Genomic DNA, 25,743 nt, shown 5'->3' with positions numbered 1-25,743 from the left:
ATTTTCTGGTAGAGAGCAGAATTCATGTTTCCCTCGATTATTGCAAGTTGTCCAGGCCTTGAAGCAGCAAAGCATCCCCACACCATCACACTTCCACTACCATACTTAACCATAGGTATGATGTTCTCTTTGTAGAATTCTGTTTGCGCCAAATGTAACGTGACCCCTGTCTTCCAAACAGTTCCACTTTCGACTCATCAGTCCACAGAACATTTTCCCAAAAGGTTTGAGGATCATCAATGTGTGTTTTGGCAAAATTCAGATGGGCCTTAACGTTCTTCTTGGTTAGCAGTGGTTTTCACCTCACCACTCTCCCATGGATGCCATTTTTGCCCAGTGTCTTTCTGATAGTGGAGTCATGAACAGTGAACTTTATTGATGCAAGAGAGGCCAGATGTTGTCCTTGGCTCTTTTGTGACTTTTTGGATGAGTCATCGTTGTGCTCTTGTACAAATTATGGAAGGTCGGCCACTTCTGGGAAGCTTCACTACTGTGAGTTTTTCCATTTGTAGATAATGGCTCTATCTGTGGTTCTTTGGAGTCACAGAGCATTTGAAATAGCTTTGTAACTCTTCCCAGATTGATGTATTTCAATCACCTTCTTCCTCATAATTTCTGGAATATCTTTTAACTTTGGAATAGTGTGTTACTGGGTAAGACCTTTTAACCAACTTCATGCTGTTTAAAAAGTTCTATTTAAGTGTTGATTTGAACAGTGTTCAGCAGTAATCAGGCCTGGTTGCGACTAGTCCCGCTGAACCCCATTATGAATGTAGTTTCATAGATTTGGGGAATTAGTAACTATGGGGGCAAATACATAACTTTTGTGATTCCATAAATAGCATTATAAAAATAAAAAAAAAAACCCTGTATTTTGTGTTTACTCAGGTTGCCTTTGTTTTATCTTAGATTTTGTTTTAATTTTGAAACAATTTAGTAAGAGATACAGTATACACAAAAACAGAACAACTGTATTTTGCTCAAATGCCTCAAAATAGTCTGTATGGAAAAATAATAGAAAAGAAGTACACATAATTAACTAGTAGTGTGTGTCTAATTTTGTAACTGATAGAAATAGACCTGATAAATAAAAAAAGGCAATGACAAGGTTAGGGCCAGGGAATTAGAGACTGGCAGCATGTGCTAATGTGGCATAAAACAGACATGCAGCGTTCCTGCCTGTCAGTCCAAACACTTAAAGTTGATGTACTTAGTGTTTAAATGTGTGTGTGTGTGTGTGTGTGTGTGTGTGTGTGTGTGTGTGTGCGCGCGCACGTGCACGTGCACACATTCTTGGAATACTCATAGGGCATGTGTGACCTCATAGCATTGGAGTGGTAGAGGCTATAAATTAGATGTCAGCACTTGCCTAGGTCTTAGTGCAATAAATTACAGCCATTGTACCTGCTATTGAGTGAGTTTTCCCAATGTTTACCACAGACCTCTTATTTTTCACATTTCACTATGTTCTTACAATGCTTCTAATTCAACATGCCTGTACTTGTTTATTATGTGCTGATGCATTGCAAAAATGTGGATTGGTTTGACCTTTTCTCTTTTTCTTTTTTCTTAAATTTTAGGTTTTATAACAAAGCAGTGGAATTTTCACCATTCTCTGTATCCAGTAAGACATAAATCAGTAAGTGCATTTCTGTTTATATGAAACCTGCAGTGCAGATGCATTTGCAATAGTCACTGAAATATTGTTGCAATATATTAATTTTATTATGCATTAATCACTTTTACCAATTTGACATTTTCTTAGAATAAATATGGGGGATTCTGAGTTTGGGGTGGCAGGCCCTTACCTGCGGAAGTCTGAAAAGGAACGTTTAGAGGCACAGACTCGTATTTTTGACATGAAGAAAGAATGTTTTGTGCCTGATCCTGTGGAGGAGTTTGTTAAGGCCACAATTACCAGTCGTGAAGGAGATAAAGTGACTGTAGAGACTGAATCAGGGAAGGTCAGTTTGAAAACAATGTGCCTTTTATATTTCTATTTGAATAAATACATATTACATGAATACAAGTTGCTTTCAAATATCTAACATTTAAATGAAAATGGAATGCTTGTGAGTTTAAAAGTATAAAAATAAACTACATAAATACACAAAAAGATCTTTAAAATTGTAAATATTAGATGTGTGATAGAAATACAGATAAAAAAAAATTGTGGAAATTAGAAATGTGATCCAGCTAAATTTTTATTTCTTATTCTAAGTTGAAAAGGGATTTATTGGCATCTAGTGGAAGTAGTTATGCACTATATGTACTACATCTTGTACTCTCCATGGATATAATTTTGGAAATTTTAATATAAAATGAATATAAATATTTTTTTTAAAAAATATAGGTAAAGTCTATAAGTAACGTCTATAAAGACAAATAAAGTCTTCAAATAAAGACAGCATTATAACCAAATAGAGTCTAAACTAGATACCAATAAGTCAGCAATTTGACTTTTTAACAAAAGCATTAAAATAGCTCCAATATTGGTTCCATGCTTTGACATGTAGTGTCTATAACAAACATGCTCTGTACATTGTACAGGCATAGTAGAAACCTGAAAGAATTTTTCTTGTTTGTTCAACATTGAAATTTTAAATATTACACATTATAAATTATACAAATTACCAAACTAAAGCAATGAAAATATAAATAAAAAAAATAATGAAAGCTATTCTTAAATGTTCACAATTAAATTAAAAAATGAAATAAAATAAGTTACAGGATTTATATATATATATATATATATATATATATATATATATATATATATATATATATATATATATATATAATTGTCATATATTGCATATAAAGATAGTTAAACCCTTTTCAGAAAGTTTCGTCATGTCCAGAAAGTAATATTCTGATCACCATAATTTTTCTTTTAGACATTGACGTTTAAGGACAGCCAGATTCTGCAACAGAATCCTCCAAAGTTTGACAAAATTGAAGACATGGCCATGCTGACTTTCCTGCATGAGCCAGCTGTGCTGTATAATCTCAAAGAGCGTTATGCTGCTTGGATGATCTATGTAAGTAAATAAAGTTGATTCAATTCCATTGAACACTTTCATTATTGTTTAAAATATCTAACAGAATGCATATGTTTTGTTGTTTTTTTTTTGTTTTTTTAATTTTTTCTCAAAGACCTATTCAGGGCTGTTTTGTGTCACTGTCAACCCCTACAAGTGGCTGCCAGTGTATAATCAGGAAGTGGTTATAGCTTATAGGGGCAAGAAGAGGAGTGAAGCACCACCTCACATTTTCTCCATTTCTGATAATGCATACCAGTATATGTTGTCAGGTAAATGATAATCAAGTAAAAATAGTCATTTCTACTGCACTGATAAATAATACCATTAAGTTAATATTAACACTAATTTAACTTAAGTTAATTTAACTTAACTTTTCTAAATAAATCAAACCACAATAAAGTGATGGACTGATGTGCATGTCCTTTAGATGTCCTACCCTTTATGACTATAAATTGTCATTAATGTTTAGGGAAGACTTTGGGGAAAAAAATGCTGTCTAAATTTTATAATTATATACAAATCTCCCATTTTCAAAAAGTCTACCATTAACTGTTTGGAAATTAAATGTCATTCCTTACAAATAATATATTAAGGTGCTTTTTGCAGTGTGTAATAGATAATTCTCTTTCTTTCTCCACATAGACCGTGAAAACCAGTCACTCTTGATCACGTAAGTTACTAACAAGCCATGTGTTTATAACATACTGAGTGCTATATCTCACATATTTTTTTCTAAAGGCTTCTAAAAGAACACTATCTATAATTTATTCACACATTATATTCATATATTAACAGTTGTCAATTGTAGAAATTGACAGTTGGGACTAAGTATTCGATGTTAGGACTTATGAACAAGCTTAACATGAGTAAAGTGGAGCCTTCACTTTCTGAAGTTTCCCCACACATTCGAGACCCCAGGCTATTAATTTATACAGTCCTTTCTGAATGTATTGGAGTGCAACGTCAGTTCTTTTGTTTTTGCTATACACTGAAGACACTCAGGTTTGATATCAAAAGGTGAATATGAGACAGTAGATCAGAATTGAACATGTGACTGACAGGTGTTTCTTGTTGCCCAGGTGTACCCTGTTAGATTGAACAGATGTGTGCCCTGTTAGATTGATAGTTTTAAACAATCAATAGCTCTGAATGTCTACTTAAGCAATATCACATAAGCAAGTATGGAAGTAATTTGCGGACAATTTTCAAAAGCAAATGCAAACTGTATACAGTTCCTACTGTGGACACATAAACTGTGACTGCAAAATACTTCCATGAAAAAGAGTGTGGGTGTACTGTATATCATTATGACTGTGATTACCTACTGTACTTGCCCTGCAACCAAATCACATCCATGCTGATATTCAGGATACCCGCACTCATGCTTGTGCAATATTGCTTAAATAGACATTCAGAGTTATTAATTGTTCAAACAATCAATCTAACAGGGCACACCTGGGCAGTGAGAAACACCTGTCAATGTTTATATACCTTACTTTCTACCTTGCAACTAATATGTTCATATGTAGTGGAGAATCCGGTGCTGGGAAAACTGTAAACACCAAAAGAGTCATTCAGTACTTTGCCAGTATTGCAGCAAGTGGGACAAGGAAGGACTTACCTGGTCAAAACAAGGTTTCCATTTACATACTTTCATATATAAGCTATATAATATGTTATAATTATGTATGTGTACAGTACCCTCCATTAATATTGGCACCCTTGGTAAATATGAGCAAAGAAGGCTGTTCAAAAAATTAACAAAAATACTCTGCTCTCATGGATATCAAACAAATTGCAAACAAAACACAGGTTCATTAAAAAAAAATGCTAAATATAGTTGTGTAACAATTATTGGCACCGTTTAGTCAATACTTTGTACTACCTCCCTTTGCCAAGATAACAGCTCTGAGTCTTCTCCTGTAATACTTGATGAGGTTGGATAATAGATGGCAAAGGATCTGAGACCATTCCTCCATACAGAATCTCTCCAGATCCTTCAAATTTCAAGGTCCACTCTGGTGGACTCTCCTCTTCAGTTCACCCCACAGGTTTTATATGGGTTTCAAGTCAGGGGACTCGGATGGTCATGGCAGGACCTTGATTTTGTGGTCAGTAAACCATTTTTATGTTGATTTTGATGTATGTTTTGGATCGTTGTCCTGCTGGAAGATCCAACTATGACACATTTTAAGCTTTCTGGCAGAGGCAGTCAGGTTTTCATTTAATTTCTGCTGATATTTGTCCATGATGCCATGTATCCTAACAAAATGTCCAGGTTCTCTGGCAGAAAAACAGCCCCAAAACATTAAAGAGCTTCCACCATATTTAACCGTGGGCATGAGGTATTTTACCATATGGCTACCTCTCTGTGTGTGCCAAAACCACCTCTGGTGTTTATTGCCAAAAAGCTCTATTTTGGTTTCATCTGACCATAGAACCCGATCCCATTTGAAGTTCTAGTAGTGTCTGGCAAACTGAAGATGCTTGAATTTGTTTTTGCATGAAAGTAGAGTTTTTTTTTTTTTTTTTAAACCCTTCCAAACAACTTGTGGTGATGTAGGTGACTTCGGATTGTAGTTTTGGAGACTTTCTGACCCCAACATGCAATTAACTCCTATAATTCTCCAGCTGTGATCCTTGGAGATTTTATGGCCACTCAAACCATCCTCTTCACAGTGCATTGAGACAATATAGACACATGTCCAATTCCAGGTTGATTCATAACATTTCCAGTTGACTGGAACTTTTTAATTATTGCCCTGATGGTGGAAATGGGCATTTTCAATGCTTGTGCTATTTTCTTATAGCCATTTTCCATTTTGTGGAGCTTAGCAACCATTTGCTGCATATCACCGCTATGTTCCTTGGTCTTACCCATTCTTATGAATGACTAAGGGAATTTGGCATATGTGTTACCTCATATTTATACCCCTGTGAAACAGGAAGTCTTGGTTGAACAATTTCCTGTTCCTAGTCACCCAGGCGTAGTAAAAAAAAAAAAAAAAAGGGATTATACTTCAAATATATTTTTCTCATATAAATTCAGAGGGGTGACAATAATTCTTGCACACCTATATTTAACAAAGATATTTTTTGATGTTCCTGTTTGGTATCCACGAGAGCAGAGACAAACAACAAAGACCATTTTTCACAGCCATCTTTGCTCATATTTACCATGGGTGCCAATATTAGTGGAGAGCACTGTATGTGTGTGTGTGTCTATCTATCTATCTATCTATCTATCTATCTATATAGATAGATTTTTTTATTATTATCTAGCAATTAAATCGTTTGGTATACATTCTCTTTTTCAGGGAACTTTGGAAGACCAAATCATCCAGGCTAACCCTGCGCTGGAGGCCTTTGGCAATGCAAAGACTATTAGAAATGATAATTCCTCAAGATTTGTAGGGGAAATGTTTATCATTATGCTTTTAATAGTACACCAATATTTCTCTTTTGTGTAAAATGCTTTGATATTTTTATTTCAATTATATTCTTCAGGGCAAATTTATCAGAATTCACTTCGACACCAGAGGGAAACTGGCATCAGCTGACATTGAAACATGTGTGTTATTCCTCACCTCTTGTAAAATTGTCTAAAACTTTTAAGATTGCAAAGTCACTAATTTCATTAATCAGTTGATACAGACAATAATATATTTTTGGTTTTTTGCACCGTTAAATTAATTTCTTGCCATATGAGTGTATTTGTAAAACATATATGGCATCAAAAGTATTTCATATTTCTTATTTTTACATATTTGCCATAGCACTTATGCTACACTCTTCTTTACTAAGATCTCCTGGAGAAATCTCGAGTGACCTTTCAGCTCAAGGCAGAGAGAGATTATCACATATTCTATCAAATCTTGTCAAACAAGAAACCAGAAATACTTGGTTAGTACATGGAAGCAATGAAATCCATAAAAATGAAACACCTTCAATATCCATAAAGATGTCGACAAAATGGCATAATATTCTTCTTTCCTACAGAGATGCTATTGGTGACACCAAACCCCTATGACTATGCATTCATCTCTCAGGGAGAAACCACAGTTCCTTCCATTGATGATGCTGAAGAGTTAATGGCAACTGATGTAAGTCTCAATATTCAAGCAATTTGTTTTCAGATATCTATCAAAAATCATCAAATATCCTTTCACTGGAACTAAGGGGCCCAAACATGTTCCAGAATGGCAATGCCCTTGTGCACCAAATGAGCACTATAAAGACATGGTTAACCAATGTTTGTATAAAAGAATTTGAGTGGCCTGCACAGAGCCCTGACCTTAACCCTAATGATCACCTTTGGGGTGAATTGGAATGCTGAATGCATGTCAGACCTCCACACCTGTCATCAGTGCGTGACCTCACTAATGCTCTTGTGGCTGAATGAGCACAAATCCCCACAGCCACGTTCCATAATCTAGTGGAAAGCCTTCCCCAAGAGATTGGGGGGAGATTTTGGTTGTTATAATCATTAAAGTGAATTACTGAATTACTGAATCTTCTTTCAGATTTGAGACTAGAGGTATATTGCCAAATGTTTGTGGACACCTAACCAATCACACTCATATGTGCTTGTTGAACACTCCATTATAGATTTAGTCCTCCTTTGCTGTTATAATAACCATAGTTAATATATATATATATATATATATATATATATATATATATATATATATATATATATATATATATAAAATTGCTCTCTTATTGACATTCTATTTGTTCTCATCTGTAACATTTGTTTTAAGGATTAATATCTTTCTTTTATTAATGTGGTTATGTACTTTGCTTTTCATTTCATTGCTTCATTTACAGAATGCTTTTGATGTACTTGGTTTCACACAAGAGGAAAAAAACTCAATATACAAGCTTACTGGAGCCATTATGCACTTTGGTAACATGAAATTCAAGCAAAAGCAGCGTGAAGAGCAGGCAGAAGCTGATGGAACTGAGGGTATGTATAATGCATGTTGCCACAAGAAATGAATGATCTATAACAGTTTAATACAGAAATCTTAATTTATTTTTAGATGCAGACAAAGCTGCTTATCTGATGGGTCTGAACTCTTCTGACCTCATAAAAGGTTTGTGTCATCCAAGAGTTAAAGTAGGCAATGAGTGGGTGACCAAAGGACAAAATGTCCAACAGGTAAGCAAATCTTTATCGCATTACCTTCAAAAATAACAACAAAAATAATATTTTGAAGTAAGTACTTCTTACATCTTTTTTGACTCCTTATGCTGGTTCTTAAAGGTGAACTATGCCATTGGTGCTCTGTCCAAAGCATTATATGAAAAAATGTTCCACTGGATGGTGGTGAGAATCAACCAGTCTCTGGAAACAAAGCAGCCACGTCAGTATTTCATTGGTGTATTGGACATTGCTGGTTTTGAGATTTTTGAAGTGAGTTCATGAATACACAAAATCATACATACAGTATCCTCTTAGAACACTTAGGATATAAGGTGTAATAATCTGTATGATTTAAACATTTAACATGTTAATATTACCACAGTAATCAGATGACATTGTTGAATAAAGTCTTTTGTATAAAGCATGCTACTTTAATTACAACCGAGTTTTTACTCAGTTTCACTTAGAATGGACTTAATGCAAACACACACCGAACAGATTTCCTTCATAGTGACTGTATTAGTCGCTTGTATTTATAATATTCTGTACTCTTAGGTATGATTGTTGCAATAAACAGAATTTTAGTTGGAATTATTAGATATTTTATTTCAGTTAAATGTATTTTGAGGACATGGTTTATAATGAAAGTTTGTAACTGAATTTGAGCAGAAGCCTATGAAACCTGGTTTGATTTTGGACAACTGTGAAGTTGACACTCTAATGTAGCCTTTGTTCAATGTTTGGTAGTTGTCAGATACAGTAGGAATTCTTGTGACTGTGACAAAGAAGTTGATGTCAATACATGAATACATTCAATCAATACATTCATATGTTTACAGTTAAACACTTTTGAGCAACTCTGCATTAATTTTACAAATGAGAAACTGCAACAGTTTTTCAACCATCACATGTTTGTGCTGGAACAAGAAGAGTACAAGAAAGAAGGGATAGAGTGGACATTCATTGACTTTGGCATGGACTTGCAAGCCTGCATTGATCTGATTGAGAAGGTGGGTAATTAATAATTAATAAAGGTTTCAAACAATAGTTTAATAAATAATAAATGTTTCAAAGACAAGCAGTATAGTTTTACTCTTTGTGCTATAATTATTCTCATAGATATAATGGTTAATATTTACTCACTGATAATGTAAACAGTTTGTTTTGTTTTGTTTTAGCCCATGGGTATCATGTCTATCCTTGAAGAGGAATGCATGTTCCCCAAAGCCACAGATGCCACCTTTAAAGCAAAGCTTTATGACAACCATTTGGGGAAATCAAGTAACTTCCAGAAGCCAAGGATTATAAAGGGGAAGCCAGAGGCTCACTTTGCCCTTGTTCACTATGCTGGCACTGTGGACTACAACATCATCAACTGGCTCATAAAGAACAAGGATCCATTAAATGAAACTGTAGTAGGACTCTACCAAAAATCTTCACTGAAACTGCTGGCTTTACTGTTTGCAAACTATGCTGGAGTAGACACAGGTAAGCAAAGATGGTTCTACTGCACCGTATTAGGTGTGGTGAGAAACACCTGGATATCATGTGCGCATGGACATGCATGCTGAAACCTTCCAAAACCATCACAAAGTGACATGTTTGTCCTACCGCCATCTTTTGCTTTCTTCTTCCCACCTTATATACATGTCAGATCACATGTACATTATATGGGGTTATCAGCTTAGCAGCTAGTGACTAAGGTTGGAGCTATAGGTTATCCGTCATCAAAAGGTGGCAATAGCCTCCTATCATCTCTTTGGTTGCAAGGAATGCATTTTTTTTTTTTTAAATAACTTTTCAGTACTTTTATAGTCATAGCTATGGTATTCTGTGCTATGCCAGCTAGCTTTGTGTTGGCTTTCCCTCCTCAGCATTGCATTTAGCATAGCATTTAGCATCATTAGTTATTTGAACAAAATTGCTATTGCCTTTTTGCTCAGTAGCAGTACTTCTATCTCTTGGTCCCCACTGGGTCAGGTTCTCTCTTGGCACTATCACTTCTTCTCTCATTTTATTTTACATCCCCTGAGCTCTAGCCAACCAGAAGTCCTATGACTCTTAGTTGGTAACATGGTTGAGTGGTTTTCCCTCACTTTACCATGCACTTTGTCTACAAGTTAGCTGGATTCCTCTAACTGACAATACTGGGGCTGGCATCAGGTTTTCCTCCATTCATTACTCATTCTTCCTGCCAGGTCAAGTTCTACCACATCATCCACTTAGAGTATTCCAACTCCCCCATTGTCTAACCAACCAGTGGGCTGAGTTGCCTTCTGCTAGCTCACAGCTGACATGTCCTAGATTCGCTGTGGTAGTCACTTTTAAAATTGCAGTGGTCTAAGTGGAACAGATAATGCTATACCACCCATAGCCTCAACTGCAGTGAAGCTCTGTGGTGCACATTCTAGCTAATTTGATGGATAACAAGCAGGTCAGACTGGGACACATGCCTGCCATTGATGCCTGTATTGAGTTGCTAGTGGCCTTACTAGATGAAGCATTATGCCCAGATATGCTCTGCCCAAGTGTTGAATACAGCGTCACTGATTGTGTGTTGCATGCACTAACAGTAGGTTAGCTTTTTTTGTTTATTGCTAGCATTGGAACTATCATGTACTGTACAGAAGTTGAAGTACCACCCTCTGTCAGAGTGCTGGCACCTCGCTCCTAGACATGGGAGCCAGGTTATGAAGCGACTCTCCGTCTTTTCATGTTACCAAGTGTTGTTAACACAATCTGTGCTGCCAGACATGATTTGCCAAACAGACAAAGCAGCCCTGCCTTTTTGGACTCATGAAACCAGTTCGACCAAATGGACCACCAACAGCACATCTTACGTAGCAGCTAGTCCGCAAAGGTCCATTTGCCATCACTGCCTCAGGCCTTGAGGCATTTAAGTGCCCCCTACCCCATCTATTCCTTATGGAGATAACTCATTTGTTGAGGATATACAATGGTAGACTGTTGGGACAGGATGGACTGACCTATAATTGGCCTCACCCTCTACCATGTAATTTTCTTCCCATTCTGCTAATTCTTCCCACATTGGTCTATTACTACACTGGGAAGAATCAGCAGCTTTGCGGATAACTGTCAGCTCTGAACCAATGTCGACCTGATGAGAACACAGCAAGAAGAAGCATTTTTCCTAGCCACCCTTCCATGAACACCACTCTTGTTCAGTCTTTTTCTGATTGTGGTATCATGAACATAAACATTTAATGTGCTTACAGAGGCCTGTAGGTCACATGCTGTAGCTCTAGGGTTCTAATTTAATAGAGGTAGTCACACTTCTTGATAGTGAACTAATCTTGTGCATTTCATTAGTAACACCTGGCTGCTAATCACTCTCTTAATGATTGTGGAAGTAACAATTGTGTACTTATTTTTTTTCTTACCTGCTTTCTGAATGGGTTTTTTTACTTTGGGAAAAAAGACTACATATTGAGTTATGTATCTGTTGTGCTTTTGTGTCAGCTGATTTTATTTGTTTGTTTATAGCAGTTGGTGTGGACCACACAAATGTTATTTTGGCCCTGATAAATAGAATATAGAATTGAAGGAAGGTGTGCATTCTTTTTCTCATGACTGTATATGTATATGTAACAATTTAATCCAGAAATCAAATAAAAACAGTAAGAATCAAAACACAGGGATAACCCCAAAACATAAAAAAAAGAAATCAGAACTCTGAGTATGATGTCTTTTGGGGGCAAACTGTGTAGTTGATGGATACTGTTGTGACAGCTATGGTAGACTGTTTTGCTTCTTTGGAGCTCTTAAGTTACCGCATATAACTTTGAAAACACATATAAAATGCCGAATGTCACTAACACATAATGCTAATATTGTGCTGAAGTGCTGAATGGCACTAAAACATAATGCTAATATTTTTTCAGCAATGGCTGATTCTGGCAAAAAAGAAAAGAAGAAGAAAGGATCATCTTTCCAGACAGTGTCGGCACTTCACAGGGTATGTGCACAGAGAATACGTCCAAAGTGCCATGACCTTTTTCTTTTAGTTGTACTATCCTTATTAACTACATTAATATTGCTGACTTTCAGGAAAATCTTAATAAGCTAATGACAAATTTGCGCTCAACTCATCCACACTTTGTACGCTGCATCATTCCCAATGAGTCCAAGACTCCTGGTGCAATGGAAAACCCCCTTGTTATGCATCAGCTTCGCTGCAATGGTGTGCTTGAAGGTATCAGGATCTGCAGGAAGGGTTTCCCCAACAGAATCCTTTATGGTGATTTCAAACAGAGGTACTGGAATGTAACCTAAGTAGCATACTCATGATAAACTATGTAACAAACTTGCACTTGTAATATTTCTGAGCACTTTCTCATGTAATTTTGCAGATACCGCATCCTTAACCCATCTGCAATCCCAGAGGGACAGTTCATTGACAGCAAGAAGGGGGCTGAAAAACTGTTGGCTTCACTTGATGTAGATATCCAACAGTACAAATTTGGGCACACAAAGGTAAACGTTTGAGTTATTAAAATTTTCTGTCAAAAGTGCTTTAACAAAATTAGAGATGATTAAATATATTTTTTCAGGTGTTTTTCAAAGCTGGCCTGTTAGGTCAATTGGAGGAAATGCGAGATGAACGACTATCTAAAATATTAACAGGAATCCAAGCCAGGTCTCGTGGGCTTCTCTCAAGATTTGAGTATCAGAAGATGGTGGAACGCAGGTATGTCTGTCAAGACAATTTTTTTAAATTCACATTTTTGTAAACATTTAATGTGTTAATTTTTTTCTTTCTGCCCAAAAGAGATGCCTTGCTTGTTATACAGTGGAATGTGCGTGCATTCATGAGTGTCAAAAACTGGCCATGGATGAAGCTGTATTTCAAGATCAAACCATTACTGAGATCTGCTGAAGCAGAGAAGGAGATGGCCAACATGAAAGAGGAATTCCTGAAACTCAAGGAGGCTTATGCCAAATCTGAAGCTCGTAGAAAAGAACTTGAGGAGAAAATGGTCTCACTTCTCCAAGAGAAGAATGATCTGCAGCTTCAAGTGCAGGCGGTAGGTATAAAATCCACTTTGAAACCGTTGACAAAATAATTAATTTCTAATATTTAATTATGAATATATTTAATTGCTCCAATGCACACAGGAACAAGACAATCTGTGTGATGCTGAGGAAAGGTGTGAAGGGCTAATTAAAAATAAGATCCAGATGGAAGCCAAAGTCAAAGACCTGAACGAAAGACTGGAAGATGAGGAAGAAATGAATGCAGAGCTAACAGCTAAAAAGAGAAAGCTGGAGGATGAGTGCTCTGAGCTCAAGAAAGACATTGATGATCTTGAGTTGACTTTGGCTAAAGTGGAAAAGGAGAAGCATGCCACCGAGAATAAGGTTTCTGTGCCTCATACATGAAGTTTTACAGTACAACAATATATCAAATTTAAAGGCAATTTTCTCAAAATCTGCTATATCATAGGTGAAGAATCTGACTGAGGAAATGGCAGCTCTGGATGAAATCATAGCCAAGTTAACCAAGGAGAAGAAAGCCCTGCAGGAGGCTCATCAGCAAACCCTGGATGACCTGCAGAGTGAGGAGGACAAAGTCAACACCCTCACCAAAATCAAAGTCAAACTAGAGCAGCAAGTTGATGATGTAAGTGATTAAAAAATGAAATAGCAAATAAATACTTTCCAGAGGTTTAATTTCAATTCTTGTTTTTCATCAGTTAGAGGGATCTCTAGAGCAAGAAAAGAAAGTTCGTATGGATCTCGAAAGGGCAAAGAGAAAGCTGGAGGGTGACTTAAAGTTGGCCCAAGAAAGCATAATGGACCTGGAAAATGACAAACAACAACTAGAGGAACGCCTTAAGAAGTAAGAAAAGAAACGTTTTAACTAATAGGTATTACATGTATATGTGTTCTGACAATAACTTATCTAAAACTGTTTTCTTTAGGAAAGATTTTGAAATCAGCCAGCTGAATAGTAAAATTGAGGATGAGCAAGTCATCATTGCGCAACTACAAAAGAAAATTAAGGAGTTGCAGGTATTTAATTATGTCTTACAGATAAAGTGTGTAATGGATAAAATGTAGAACAATGTGTATGTTTTGTTTATTTTAGGCTCGAGTAGAAGAACTGGAGGAAGAGCTTGAGGCCGAAAGAGCTGCCAGAGCTAAGGTGGAGAAACAGAGGGCAGATTTGGCAAGAGAACTGGAGGAAATAAGTGAGAGACTGGAAGAGGCTGGAGGAGCTACTGTGGCTCAGATTGAAATGAACAAAAAAAGGGAGGCCGAGTTTCAGAAACTGCGCAGAGACCTTGAAGAGGCGACTCTGCACCATGAAGCCACAGCTGCCACACTTAGAAAGAAACAAGCTGATAGTGTGGCTGAACTGGGTGAACAGATAGATAACTTGCAGAGGATCAAACAAAAATTAGAGAAAGAGAAGAGTGAGCTTAAACTGGAGCTAGATGATGTGGTCTCCAGCATGGAACAGATTGTCAAGTCCAAAGTAAGTTCTGTGAAATTCCAAATAATACTTTCTTAGATCATGCATTCTGACTTACACCCTATTCAGTTCTTTGGTCTGTTGCCCTGGGGATCCCTTAAATTTAAGTGCCTTTGTAGAAACCAATGTTTTTTCTGTGTAGAAACCTTTGTATGGCACTTCAGAAATAAATTTATTATAAATAAATTTAGTACACAAGGTATACTAAGTGCCTTACTAAAGGTCCATAAAATGGCTAATACTAGATATTATGTGTCTAGATATGATGCATAATGCATAGCATTAACACCTGTTTAAGAAAATAATTCATATCTAAAAATTTCATATAACGTGAAATATTTTAAGCAAAATCTAAGCTTATTGATCACAGAAGAAACAGCCACTGAGTTTTTGTGTGTGTGTGATTCTTCATTGATTCTGCATATTCTTCCATAAGTCACTCTGGAGAAAGGTGTCTGGCAAATTCCATATATGTCAATTGAAATATACTGATAAAACGTGTGTTCTAATTCAATTAATGCAAACCTTTCATAGTTAGTCCAGTGTTGTGTTTAATACAAGTCTGTACAGTTTAATAGGGTTTTTAAAACAACATTTCTTTGTCAGTTGATTTCTGATATTGTTACAAGTAGTTTTTATTTTAGACCTATTAAAAATGTACATTTATTTATGAAGCCAAATGAGGCCATGTTTAATTAAATATATATAAATTTGCTTACCTAAACATAAAAAAATTAATATTTTAGAATTTAAAATGATGCCCTCAAAAGAAAATCTTTTAGGGAATAGTTTGTTAGAAAATCTTTTATATATATATATATTTCACTACACAGTAAATTCTAACACAAATCCAACAATGATCAACATTTGGATAATTCCTTTCTGAATAGGGATAGGAATGAACATGTAAAATTTCATGAATGCAAGCCATCTACAAAACATAAATGTTTGGGTTTTAATATAGAACAAATTATTTTAAAGTAAAATTCATTAAATCTCTTTTTAAAAAACAAAAAACAATGTGGTTTAATGTGTCTCCACTCTAGTAAGTGTGGTTTGTAAAGTATATACAGGAAATTGACATGTACTGTATCATAATGACAGCTGATGTGTGGTCTACTGTCAAATACATTTCCCTTCATATCCACTTTTGCTAGACTAACCTGGAGAAAATGAGCAGGACTTTGGAGGACCAGCTGAATGAATTCCGAAACAAGTGTGAGGAAAACCAAAGATCCCTCAATGATTTTGTAACTCAGAAGGCAAAGCTTCAATCTGAGAATGGTATGCTGAGAATGCCACATATATTGTTCTCACTTTACCACATGAAAATTTTTATTTAAATTGAATATTACTATGTTATGAATACCATAGATGAGCTGTCAAGACAGGTAGAAGAAAAGGACTCACTAATCTTTCAGCTTACAAGGGGAAAACAGTCCTATTCTCAACAGCTTGATGATCTAAAAAGGCAGCTTGAAGAGGAGGTAAAGGTAAAGTATTCCAAATTTCATATTCATTTTATGTAAATGTGGACTATGCTGGTAACATCCAAAGGGCAAAATATCACAATCTTTAATTCAAATTGGAAACAGTAAATATTTCACGTTTGCTTCTAAATAAAGATATGTGTATTGAAGTATATAATGAAAAAAATTACATTACCAATCACAAATTACAAATTTACATTGCCAATCAATCGTTTGGATACACCAGAATATGTTTCATGATTTTAAATACACTTTAATAAAGGTTTATGGTTGAAATTTGTAAATTCAAACAAAATTTTTAGTGGTCTCACACACACCATACACAGTACAACGTGCAGTGAAATGCTTTTTACGACTGTCTGTGACATGAAAATAGAATTTACATAAACCAGAATTTACTTGTATACAAGTAGAAAAAGGAAAAATATAATATAAAGGATACAAAAGGTAGATGGCATTAACAGTATGGACTATATTTGGAATAAAGTGCAAATATGTGCAATACAATGCTATGCAACATTGGGCTGAGGTAGTTGCATTGAAATTGCTAACTATATAATAAATATTTATAACTACGGGATTAATTTGGGTATATTAACAGGAAGGCATGGGGGCGTGAGAGTTATGCAAACAAATCCAAGGTCTGGTCCTAGGTGTTATCTTGGTTGAGGAATCTCAATAGCCTGTGGGAAGAAGCTTCTCCTCATAATCTCTGTGTTGGCCTTCAGGAAGCAGAAGCATTTCCCTGACCGCAACAGAGAAAAGAGTCTGTTGTTTGGATGGCTGCATCCTTCACTATCTTCCTGGCCTTGGACCAGCACCGCTTGCTGAATATTTCTTTATTTCTTTCTAAGACACACGTAAATAGTGAATAATAAATTTATTTCTGAAACAAAATGTAATGTTCACTTAAAACCAAGTAATTTTTACTTAAAATCAAGTAGTTTTCATTTAGAGCTTAGGACAAAAAAGCCAACAAGTGCACTGCTTATTTGGGGTACTTTAAGAAAAACCTTCTTTGTGAAGGCCTTCTTAGCTTTCTTCATGAAACCGGTTGAGAAGATGCCAAGAGTGTGCAAAGCTTTATTAGGAATACTATTACAACCCCAATTCCAAAAAGGTTGGGACCCTGTGTAAAATGTAAATAAAAAGAGAATGCAATGATAATAAACCCATATGTTATTCACAACAGAACATAGAAAACATATCAAATGTTTAAACTGAGGAAATGTACCATTTTAAGGAAAAAATAAGGACATGTTGAATTTGATGGCCACAACACGTCTCAAAAAAGTTGGTACTTGGGCACCAAAAGGCTGGAAAAGTAAGTCTTACTAAAAAGAAACAGCTGGAGTAACATTTTGCAACTAATTAGATTAATTGGCTACAGGTCAGTAAGATGATTAAGTATCATGTAACATGTATGAGAACAAAAAGAGTATCTTAGAGAGGTAGAGTCTCTGATTATCCCAAATGATTGATTATCCCAAATGAAAAATGTATATATTCTCTATTACTCCATAAAAGTAATAATATAATTAATGCTACTAACCAACAGTGCCTTGAACTTTGACCTCTTTTTTCAGGCCAAGAATGCCCTTGCCCATGCAGTACAGTCTGCTCGCCATGATTCAGATCTACTCAGAGAACAGTATGAAGAGGAGCAGGAGGCAAAAACAGAGCTGCAGCGTAGTCTCACTAAGGCTAATGCTGAGGTTGCTCAATGGAGAACCAAGTATGAAACTGATGCTATCCAGAGGACAGAAGAACTGGAAGAAGCCAAGTAAGGCATAAACGTCTATGTGAAAATAGTCACAGATTTGATAAATCTTGAGGCTTTATAATTACAATATCAAATAAGTTCTAATCTATTGTATGTTAAATCTGTAAACAGTCTGAAGGATTATATAAGTCTCTGATACAGTATATACAGATGATAAGATAGATGACAAATTAAAGAGGGGAAAATGGTTAAATGAGTAGACAAAAATAACAAGCATAGATGATTCCAGACAGGTGCACTGCATGATGAAGCTAAGCAAATAGCATGCTCTAAGGCATGTATAAAAATGCTGAGCATTCCTAGCTGATCTTGATTTTGGATCAAATGGCAAAAGAAAATTATCTAATGAGTTTGGAAGAAGATTATTTCAATCACAACGCCTGTTCAACTGGCTAGTGTTTCAATAGGAACAGTGATTATAGTGATATTTAGATCTACACTACAAAAAAATCTTAGCAAGTGAAAATATATTGAATATAGTCACATTTATCTAGTATTTCCTATTATATGATTACAGTAAACCAAATATAAGCTTAATAAACCTATTTCTACACATTTTTACTAATTTCAAGTTTTACATTTTCTTACTCTATTGTCAGATAAATTTGCTTCTTTCTAGAAATAAATGCTTGAATTTATACAAAATTATCTGCCAATAGAACAAGATGTCAAGCCTTCAAACTTGAAATTAGTAAAAAGAAATGCCAAGAAATAGGTTTAAAAAGCTTAGATTTGGTTCCTTGTAATTTAATAATCGGAAATACTAGATCAATTTGACTATATTCAAGATATTTTAACTTGGAAAAATGTCATTTTTTGCACTGTATGGGGAAGGCATGTGTATGTTGAAAGCCCAAAATGTGCCAAAAAATGCTCATTCAATGACCATGATGATCACACCTTTGTACGATATGTATGGAAACACAGTAGAGCAACTGTTCTTAAGGTGACAGTGGCAGTGAAGGAGATGATCAGACTGTCAACAAAAACGGTGTGTGTTAAAAAATAGTGTTAGACAGTGCTCTCCACCACACATTATATAGCAATTTCCCACCTGCCCTTAAAATGTGATCTATACTGACTTGCAGAAAATCTACACAGTATTTACACTATTTTGTTTATACAGGAAGAAACTTGCTCAGCGTTTGCAGGATGCAGAAGAGGCTGTGGAGGCAGTTAATGCTAAATGTTCCTCTCTTGAGAAGACCAAACACCGACTTCAGAATGAAATTGAAGACCTCATGGTGGATATGGAGCGATCAAATGCAGCTGCTGCTGCCTTGGACAAGAAACAAAGGAATTTTGATAAGGTAACTCCAAACAATGGTTTATATAACTAATTACAACTCAATTCCCCCAAATTATTGTAATCTAAAGAATTAATAGAATACTGAGTCCTTGATATTGCAATTATGTTTTAGATGTTTTAATTGAGCATTTCTGATATATATATATATATATATATATATATATATATATATATAAAGTTATGTGTAATAAAGTGGAATGAAACAGGAAAAAAAAGAGAAAAAAACAAGGAAAACAGAAGCTCCTCGCAAAATTTCGGGCCAGGGAGTCAGACGAATAGTCAGAAGAGTAGCCCAAGAGACAAGGACCACTCAAAAAGAAACACTTGGAGTCAGCAGGTGCCATTGTTACAGAGAAAACAATAGGCAATGCACTCCACTGCTCACGCTCACCCCGCAACACTCCATTACTAAAGAAAAGGCATATCAAAGCTCATTTAAAGTTTGCTACAACTCATTTGGACAAGCCTATGAAATACTGGGAGAGTGTAGTCTGGTCAGACCAGAACAATATTGAACTTTTTGGCTGTCATACCACACACCATGTCTGGAGAAGAAATGGCACCGCACATCACCCTTAAAACACTATACCAACAGTGAAGTTTGGAGGTGGAAGCATCATGGTGTGGGGCTGTTTTTCATCACATGGTACTGGCAGACTTCATATAATTGAAGGAACGATGAATGGAGCCCTTTACCGGGAGATTCTTGAGAAGAATCTGCTGCCATCCACCAGGATGATGAAGATGAAATGTGGGTGGACCTTCCAGCAGGACAACGATCCAAAGCATACAGCAAAGGAAACTCTCAGTTGGTTTCAGAGAAAAAATCAAGACATTAGAATGGCCCAGTCAATAACCTGACTGACCTGAATCCAATTGAACAAGATTTAAAGACAACATGTTTAGAAGAATGGGCCAAACTCATACTTGAATACTGCGGCCGGTTAATTTCTTCATATAAGAAGCGTCTTGAAGCTGTCATTACAAACAAAGGCTTCTCCACTAAGTATTAAATGAATTTCAGTTAGCATGTTCAATACTTTTTCCACTGTGTCATTCCACTTTATTACACATAACTTTATTTATGGACTTTAATGTTTGGATTTCTTTATATGTGTGGATTTCTTGAGTTAATTCCAAAGTCTGGTGAAAAGTTCATGTGAATAGCCTCATTGGAAATATATTTACTGAAAAAAATGTTGACGCGTTCAATACTTATTTCCCCCACTGTATATGTATTACATTTTTCTTTTTTTTATTAATTTTTTTCAAGGTCCTTGCTGAGTGGAAGCAGAAATATGAGGAGTCTCAGTGTGAGCTTGAAAGCTCCCAGAAGGAAGCCCGATCTCTGAGTACCGAGCTTTTCAAGTTAAAGAATTCATACGAGGAATCTTTAGATCACCTGGAAACTTTGAAGAGAGAGAATAAGATTCTCCAAGGTGCATGAATGATTAAATATGCATATATTGGGCTAGTGTTTACTATATAATCCAAAGACTTTTTAAAATTGTAATCTTTCTTTTTTTAGAGGAGATAAGTGATCTAACTGAACAACTCGGTGAAGGTGGAAAGACAATCCATGAATTAGAGAAGGCCCGTAAACAGCTAGAGCAAGAAAAAACAGACATCCAGTCTGCACTGGAGGAAGCAGAGGTAAAGCAATGAAACAGCATTCAGCTGTGAATTTTATAGTGGCATCATTTTCAAAATTAAATTCTTTTAAAAATGTATTCCTTTTTTGCAGGGCTCCTTAGAGCATGAAGAGGGAAAAATACTAAGAAGTCAACTGGAACTCAATCAGATAAAGTCTGAAAATGAACGTAAATTGGCTGAAAAAGATGAGGAAATGGAGCAGACAAAGAGAAACTTGCAGAGGACAATTGACACCCTGCAAAGCTCTTTGGAGGCAGAGACTCGTAGTAGGAATGAAGCTTTTAGAGTAAAGAAGAAAATGGAGGGAGATCTTAATGAGATGGAGATCCAACTAAGTCAAGCCAATAGACAGGCTGCAGAGGCTCAAAAGCAGCTCAAAATAATTCAATCTAACCTCAAGGCAAGAAGTAGAAGTATTTAAATGGACAAATCCAGTATATACCATAACAAATATCTAAAAACAAACTTTTCTTATTTAGGACTGCCAGATCCAGTTGGATGATTTTATCCATGCCAACGATGATCTGAAGGAGAATACTGCCATTGTAGAGAGACGTAACGTTCTGCTACAGGCAGAAATTGAGGAGCTCCGGAGCCTACTAGAGCAAACGGAGAGGGGACGCAAGCTTGCAGAACAGGAACTACTAGATGTCAGTGAGAGAGTTCAGCTTCTGCATTCACAGGTGAGTCCTACTTCTTTCTTGCATGTCTTATTGCTTTTTCTTGCCATCTTTAATAAATGAGCATCAGCACATCACTGACTTTTCAATTTATAGAATACTAGCCTCCTGAATCAAAAGAAAAAACAAGAAGCTGACATATCCCAGCTTCAATGTGAAGTGGAGGATTCAATACAAGAGTGCAGGAATGCTGAGGAAAAAGCAAAAAAGGCCATCACTGATGCTGCCATGATGGCAGAGGAACTGAAGAAAGAGCAGGATACCAGTGCCCATCTGGAACGGATGAAAAAGAACATGGAACAAACAATTAAGGACCTACAGCAGCGCTTGAATGAAGCAGAGCAAATTGCCATGAAAGGGGGCAAGAAACAAGTGCAGAAGCTGGAGGCCAGGGTGAGTACAGCATTGTATTCAAATTCTACACAAATTGTGAATAATATTGGTAAACAACACTTTATGTTTTTAATATTTGTAGTTTTATTATTTTTAATGTATTATTTTCAAGGAAGAATAAATGCATACTTCTTTGTCCAATTATCTTTAAACATTCTTTTGTCCTCAAATTTTCTATAAACAAGCAATGTCATCAGTTCGCTAATCAGACCTTACAGGGTAAAAAGAAATCTGTGAAAACTCTCTACTCCTGTAGCTAGGCTCTGGTCCAATGAATTGCCGTCAGCTAAATAAGTATGCATGTATTTGAGGATCTGACACAAAAGCAGAGCAGGGTCATGTTTAGAAAACTAAGGTAAACTTTACACTCACAAACACTTTATTAAGAACACCTATACACTTACTCGGCTTGGGGTGGCTGTGGCTCAGGTGGTAGAGTGGGTTGTCCACTACTCGTAGGGTTGGCAGTTCGATTCCCAGCCCACATGACTCCACATGCCGAAGTGTCCTTGGGCAAGACACTGAACCCCAAGTTGCCCCTGATGGCAAGTTAGTGCCTTGCATGGCAGCTCTGCTACCATTGGTGTGTGAGTGTGTGTGTGAATGGGTGAAGGAGATAGTGTAAAAGCGCTTTGGAACCACTAAGGTTAAAAAAGTGCTATATAAGTGCAGACCATTTACTTATTCGTGCAATTATTTAATCATAAAATCATGCAAATACGGGGTAGCAACTTTGGGTAATGTTCACATCAACCATGATTGTTGGTGCCAAACAGGTTGGTTTGAGTATTTCTATAAGTGCTGATCTCCTGGGATTTTCATGCACAACAGTTTCTAAAGTTTACACAGAATGCTGAAGTTCTGCAGATGGAAACAACTTGTTGATGAGAGAGATCAACAGAGAATGGCCAAACTGGTTTGAGCTGTCAGAAAGGCTACAGTAACTCAGATAACTACTCTCTACAATTGTGGTGAACAGAAACGCATGTCAGAATGCACATGTTGAACATTGATGGATGGGCATGTTGAACAGGTGGATGGGCTAGAACAGCAGAAGACCACATCAGGTTCCACTTCTGTCAGCCAAGAACAGAAAGTTGAGGCTGCAGTGGGCACAGGCTCACCAAAACTGGACAGTTAAAGACTGGAAAAATGCAGCCTGGTCTGCTGAGGCACACAGAATTTGGCACCAACAGCATGAATCCATAGACCAACCTGCCTTGTGTCAACAGTTCAGGCTGGTGGAGGTGGTGCAACTGTGCAGGGGATGTTTTCATGGCACACTTTGAACCTGTTACTGCTTATCAATCATCGCTTGAATGCCACAGTCTATTTGAGTATTGTTGCTGACCATGTGCATCCTTCATGGCCACAATTTATCCATCTTATAATGGTTACGTTCAGCATGATAATGCACCATGTCACAAAGCAAAAGTCATCTCAAACTGGTTTCATGAACATGACAATGAGTGCAATGCTCTTCAGTGACCTTCCCTGTCATCAGATCTGAATAGAACATTTTCAGCTGCGGTAGAATGGGAGATTTTCAGTATGAACATGCACCTGAAAAATCTGCAGGAATTGTGTGATGTCAACACAACACAATGGACTCTCAAAGGAATGTTTCCAACATCTTGTGGAATCCATGCCACAAAGACATAAGGATGTTTGGAGAGCAAAGGGAGGCCCTACCCAGTATTAGTATAGCATATGTTCCTAATAAAGTGCTCAGTGAGTTTATTTAACTCAGTTGTTTTTGCAGCTCTCTTATTACAATTTATAATTGTAACATAGTCATTTTCAAGTCGAGATCCTTTTTTTGTGTTATTTTGTCGATGCCCTATAATGTTATAATGTAACTGCACTGTATTAAAAAATAAATGGTGCTATATTTTAGTCAGTACATTTATTTAATATCCTGTGTATAATTTCGTCAAATTTATTTCAGGTAAGAGAGTTAGAGAGTGAACTTGAAGCAGAGCAGAAAAGAAGCAGTGAAACTGTGAAGGGAATTCGCAAATATGAACGTCGCATTAAAGAACTTTCCTACCAGGTTTGATTATAAATGTTATTTTTGCACTTTTTTCGAATATCTAATCACCAACATTGAACACATTTAAACATGTTAATGTTGCTTTATTTTTAACTGATAACCTCTAGTCTGAAGAGGACCGCAAGAACATAGGCCGTCTTCAAGATCTGGTGGACAAGCTGCAACTTAAAGTTAAAGCTTACAAGCGAGCTGCTGAAGATGCTGTAAGTAACCTGATTGATGGAAATTACATAATAATGCTGGAAACATGTAATTAATTTATTGTGTAAACTTTGTATCATAGGAAGAACAGGCCAATGTTCATCTTGGAAAATTCCGCAAACTGCAGCATGAGCTGGATGAAGCTGAGGAGAGGGCTGACGTCGCTGAGTCCCAGGTCAACAAACTACGTGCAAAGAGCCGTGAACCTGGGTCAAAGGTGTGTTTATGGTGTTTTTCAGTACAATTTTCACCATCTTCATGTCGATTTGATATGTAATTATCAAATATGTCATTTACAGTATTGTAGACTGCTTTAATATATTACTCTAAATAAGCAAATGACTGGATTTTTTTTCTCTACATTCTTTTTTTAATACAGAAAGGATTTGATGAAGAGTAAAGCTCTGGAGTTTCTCTAAGACTATATGCACCCTCTCCTGCACTGTCCAGCATCAAAAAATAAAGTCACTCAATGCAGTCTGACTACTGTGTGTTCCCCAAAGATGACCATTAATAGGTGTCCCTGATGGACCTTAACTCAATGTATGTTTATAATCATAAATGGAGAAAGTTATGAAGTGAAATATAAATAAACTACATGAACAACCATGAATTCGCATAGGTAATATCATTCATTGAATGGTAAAAAGTATAATAAAATTGTAATATTCTAACATAAAAGTAGAATAATTAATCAGTGATATGAAACCTAGCCTTTAGGGTCAAGAGTTGCAAGTATCTAATCTTGGATCAATAGGTACATCTTTATACAAATTTGTTGGCTGTAGTTTTAAAATCAAGTTCAGTGGTCAGTGAAATGAGTGAAGACAGAGAGTGATAAAAGAATTAAAGAAATGATAGGAGTGTTTGTTGAACAAAGGATATCATAAGCTGGAGTTATGTGCTTTGAGTCACATCTCAGCATGAAAATTCAAGATGTATAAATCAATTAATTACTTTTGGATGATGAATGGATGGAAGAAAGGAATAGGGGGTTTGAGTGTTATTGGTGTGAACTGAAGTCAAATACAAGTGAATCTACATCTGGACTTACTAGAATGATATATTTATAGTAAAGAAATTGTGAATTTGTGGGTTTGTGTAGAGCAATTATAAAAAATTACTCAGTTACTGTTTTCACATCATCCACTCCTTGACAACCAATCAGACTGCCTCCTTGAGCAGTCAATCATTTCCCGTAAGATTTGGGCATTTTAGCTGGTGGTCCTCCCCTCTTGGCAAGTTTTATGACAAAGTTGCATTTTTGTAATCTTAAACTTGACAGATTAAAATTAAAGGTCATCATTAATTACTTTTACGTGTCTCTTTTAGTTTGAACAAAAGTTAATATATTAACTTGCTCTTTTATGACTTTAAAAAGTTAGGAAGTGTAAATAAAACTTAAAAATTCAGAATTTATCAAGAGAACAGAGTTAAACAAAAATCACATAAACAGCAACTCACCAACACAAGTAATCACTGTCATTAGTCC

General features: G+C 36.1%; 1 protein-coding gene across 1 annotated transcript; it reads left to right on the top strand.

Annotated features, from left to right (window-relative positions):
• Nucleotides 1-1,529: 1,529 nt before the first annotated feature.
• LOC128623851 (myosin-7) lies at nucleotides 1,530-24,864 on the top strand. Its single transcript, XM_053650983.1, has 37 exons — nucleotides 1,530-1,964; nucleotides 2,898-3,041; nucleotides 3,157-3,313; nucleotides 3,687-3,714; nucleotides 4,574-4,679; nucleotides 6,362-6,454; nucleotides 6,552-6,615; nucleotides 6,849-6,947; nucleotides 7,044-7,147; nucleotides 7,875-8,013; nucleotides 8,090-8,208; nucleotides 8,314-8,463; nucleotides 9,033-9,203; nucleotides 9,372-9,681; nucleotides 12,096-12,169; nucleotides 12,262-12,467; nucleotides 12,564-12,687; nucleotides 12,765-12,901; nucleotides 12,983-13,238; nucleotides 13,330-13,572; nucleotides 13,658-13,834; nucleotides 13,908-14,053; nucleotides 14,136-14,226; nucleotides 14,303-14,692; nucleotides 15,847-15,973; nucleotides 16,064-16,182; nucleotides 17,766-17,962; nucleotides 19,089-19,272; nucleotides 20,545-20,710; nucleotides 20,800-20,924; nucleotides 21,016-21,324; nucleotides 21,404-21,607; nucleotides 21,701-21,997; nucleotides 23,946-24,050; nucleotides 24,158-24,253; nucleotides 24,334-24,468; nucleotides 24,631-24,864. Exons 1-37 carry the CDS (start codon nucleotides 1,773-1,775, stop codon nucleotides 24,649-24,651), a joined length of 5,805 nt encoding a protein of 1,934 aa, XP_053506958.1. The 5' UTR covers nucleotides 1,530-1,772; the 3' UTR covers nucleotides 24,652-24,864.
• Nucleotides 24,865-25,743: the final 879 nt, after the last annotated feature.

The sequence above is a fragment of the Ictalurus furcatus genome, chromosome 20 (genome assembly GCF_023375685.1).
Source record: "Ictalurus furcatus strain D&B chromosome 20, Billie_1.0, whole genome shotgun sequence".
NCBI lineage: Eukaryota > Metazoa > Chordata > Actinopteri > Siluriformes > Ictaluridae > Ictalurus > Ictalurus furcatus.
This window is presented reverse-complemented; position numbering and strand designations above follow the sequence as displayed.

Excerpts from the sequence above, each read along its gene's own strand:
- LOC128623851 (XM_053650983.1), top strand. The coding sequence starts at position 1,773 with ATGGGGGATTCTGAGTTTGGGGTGGCAGGCCCTTACCTGCGGAAGTCT. Across the intron at positions 14,054-14,135 it reads CTAGAGGAACGCCTTAAGAA|GAAAGATTTTGAAATCAGCC; the intron begins GTAAGAAAAGAA and ends TGTTTTCTTTAG. Across the intron at positions 16,183-17,765 it reads AGCTTGAAGAGGAGGTAAAG|GCCAAGAATGCCCTTGCCCA; the intron begins GTAAAGTATTCC and ends CTCTTTTTTCAG.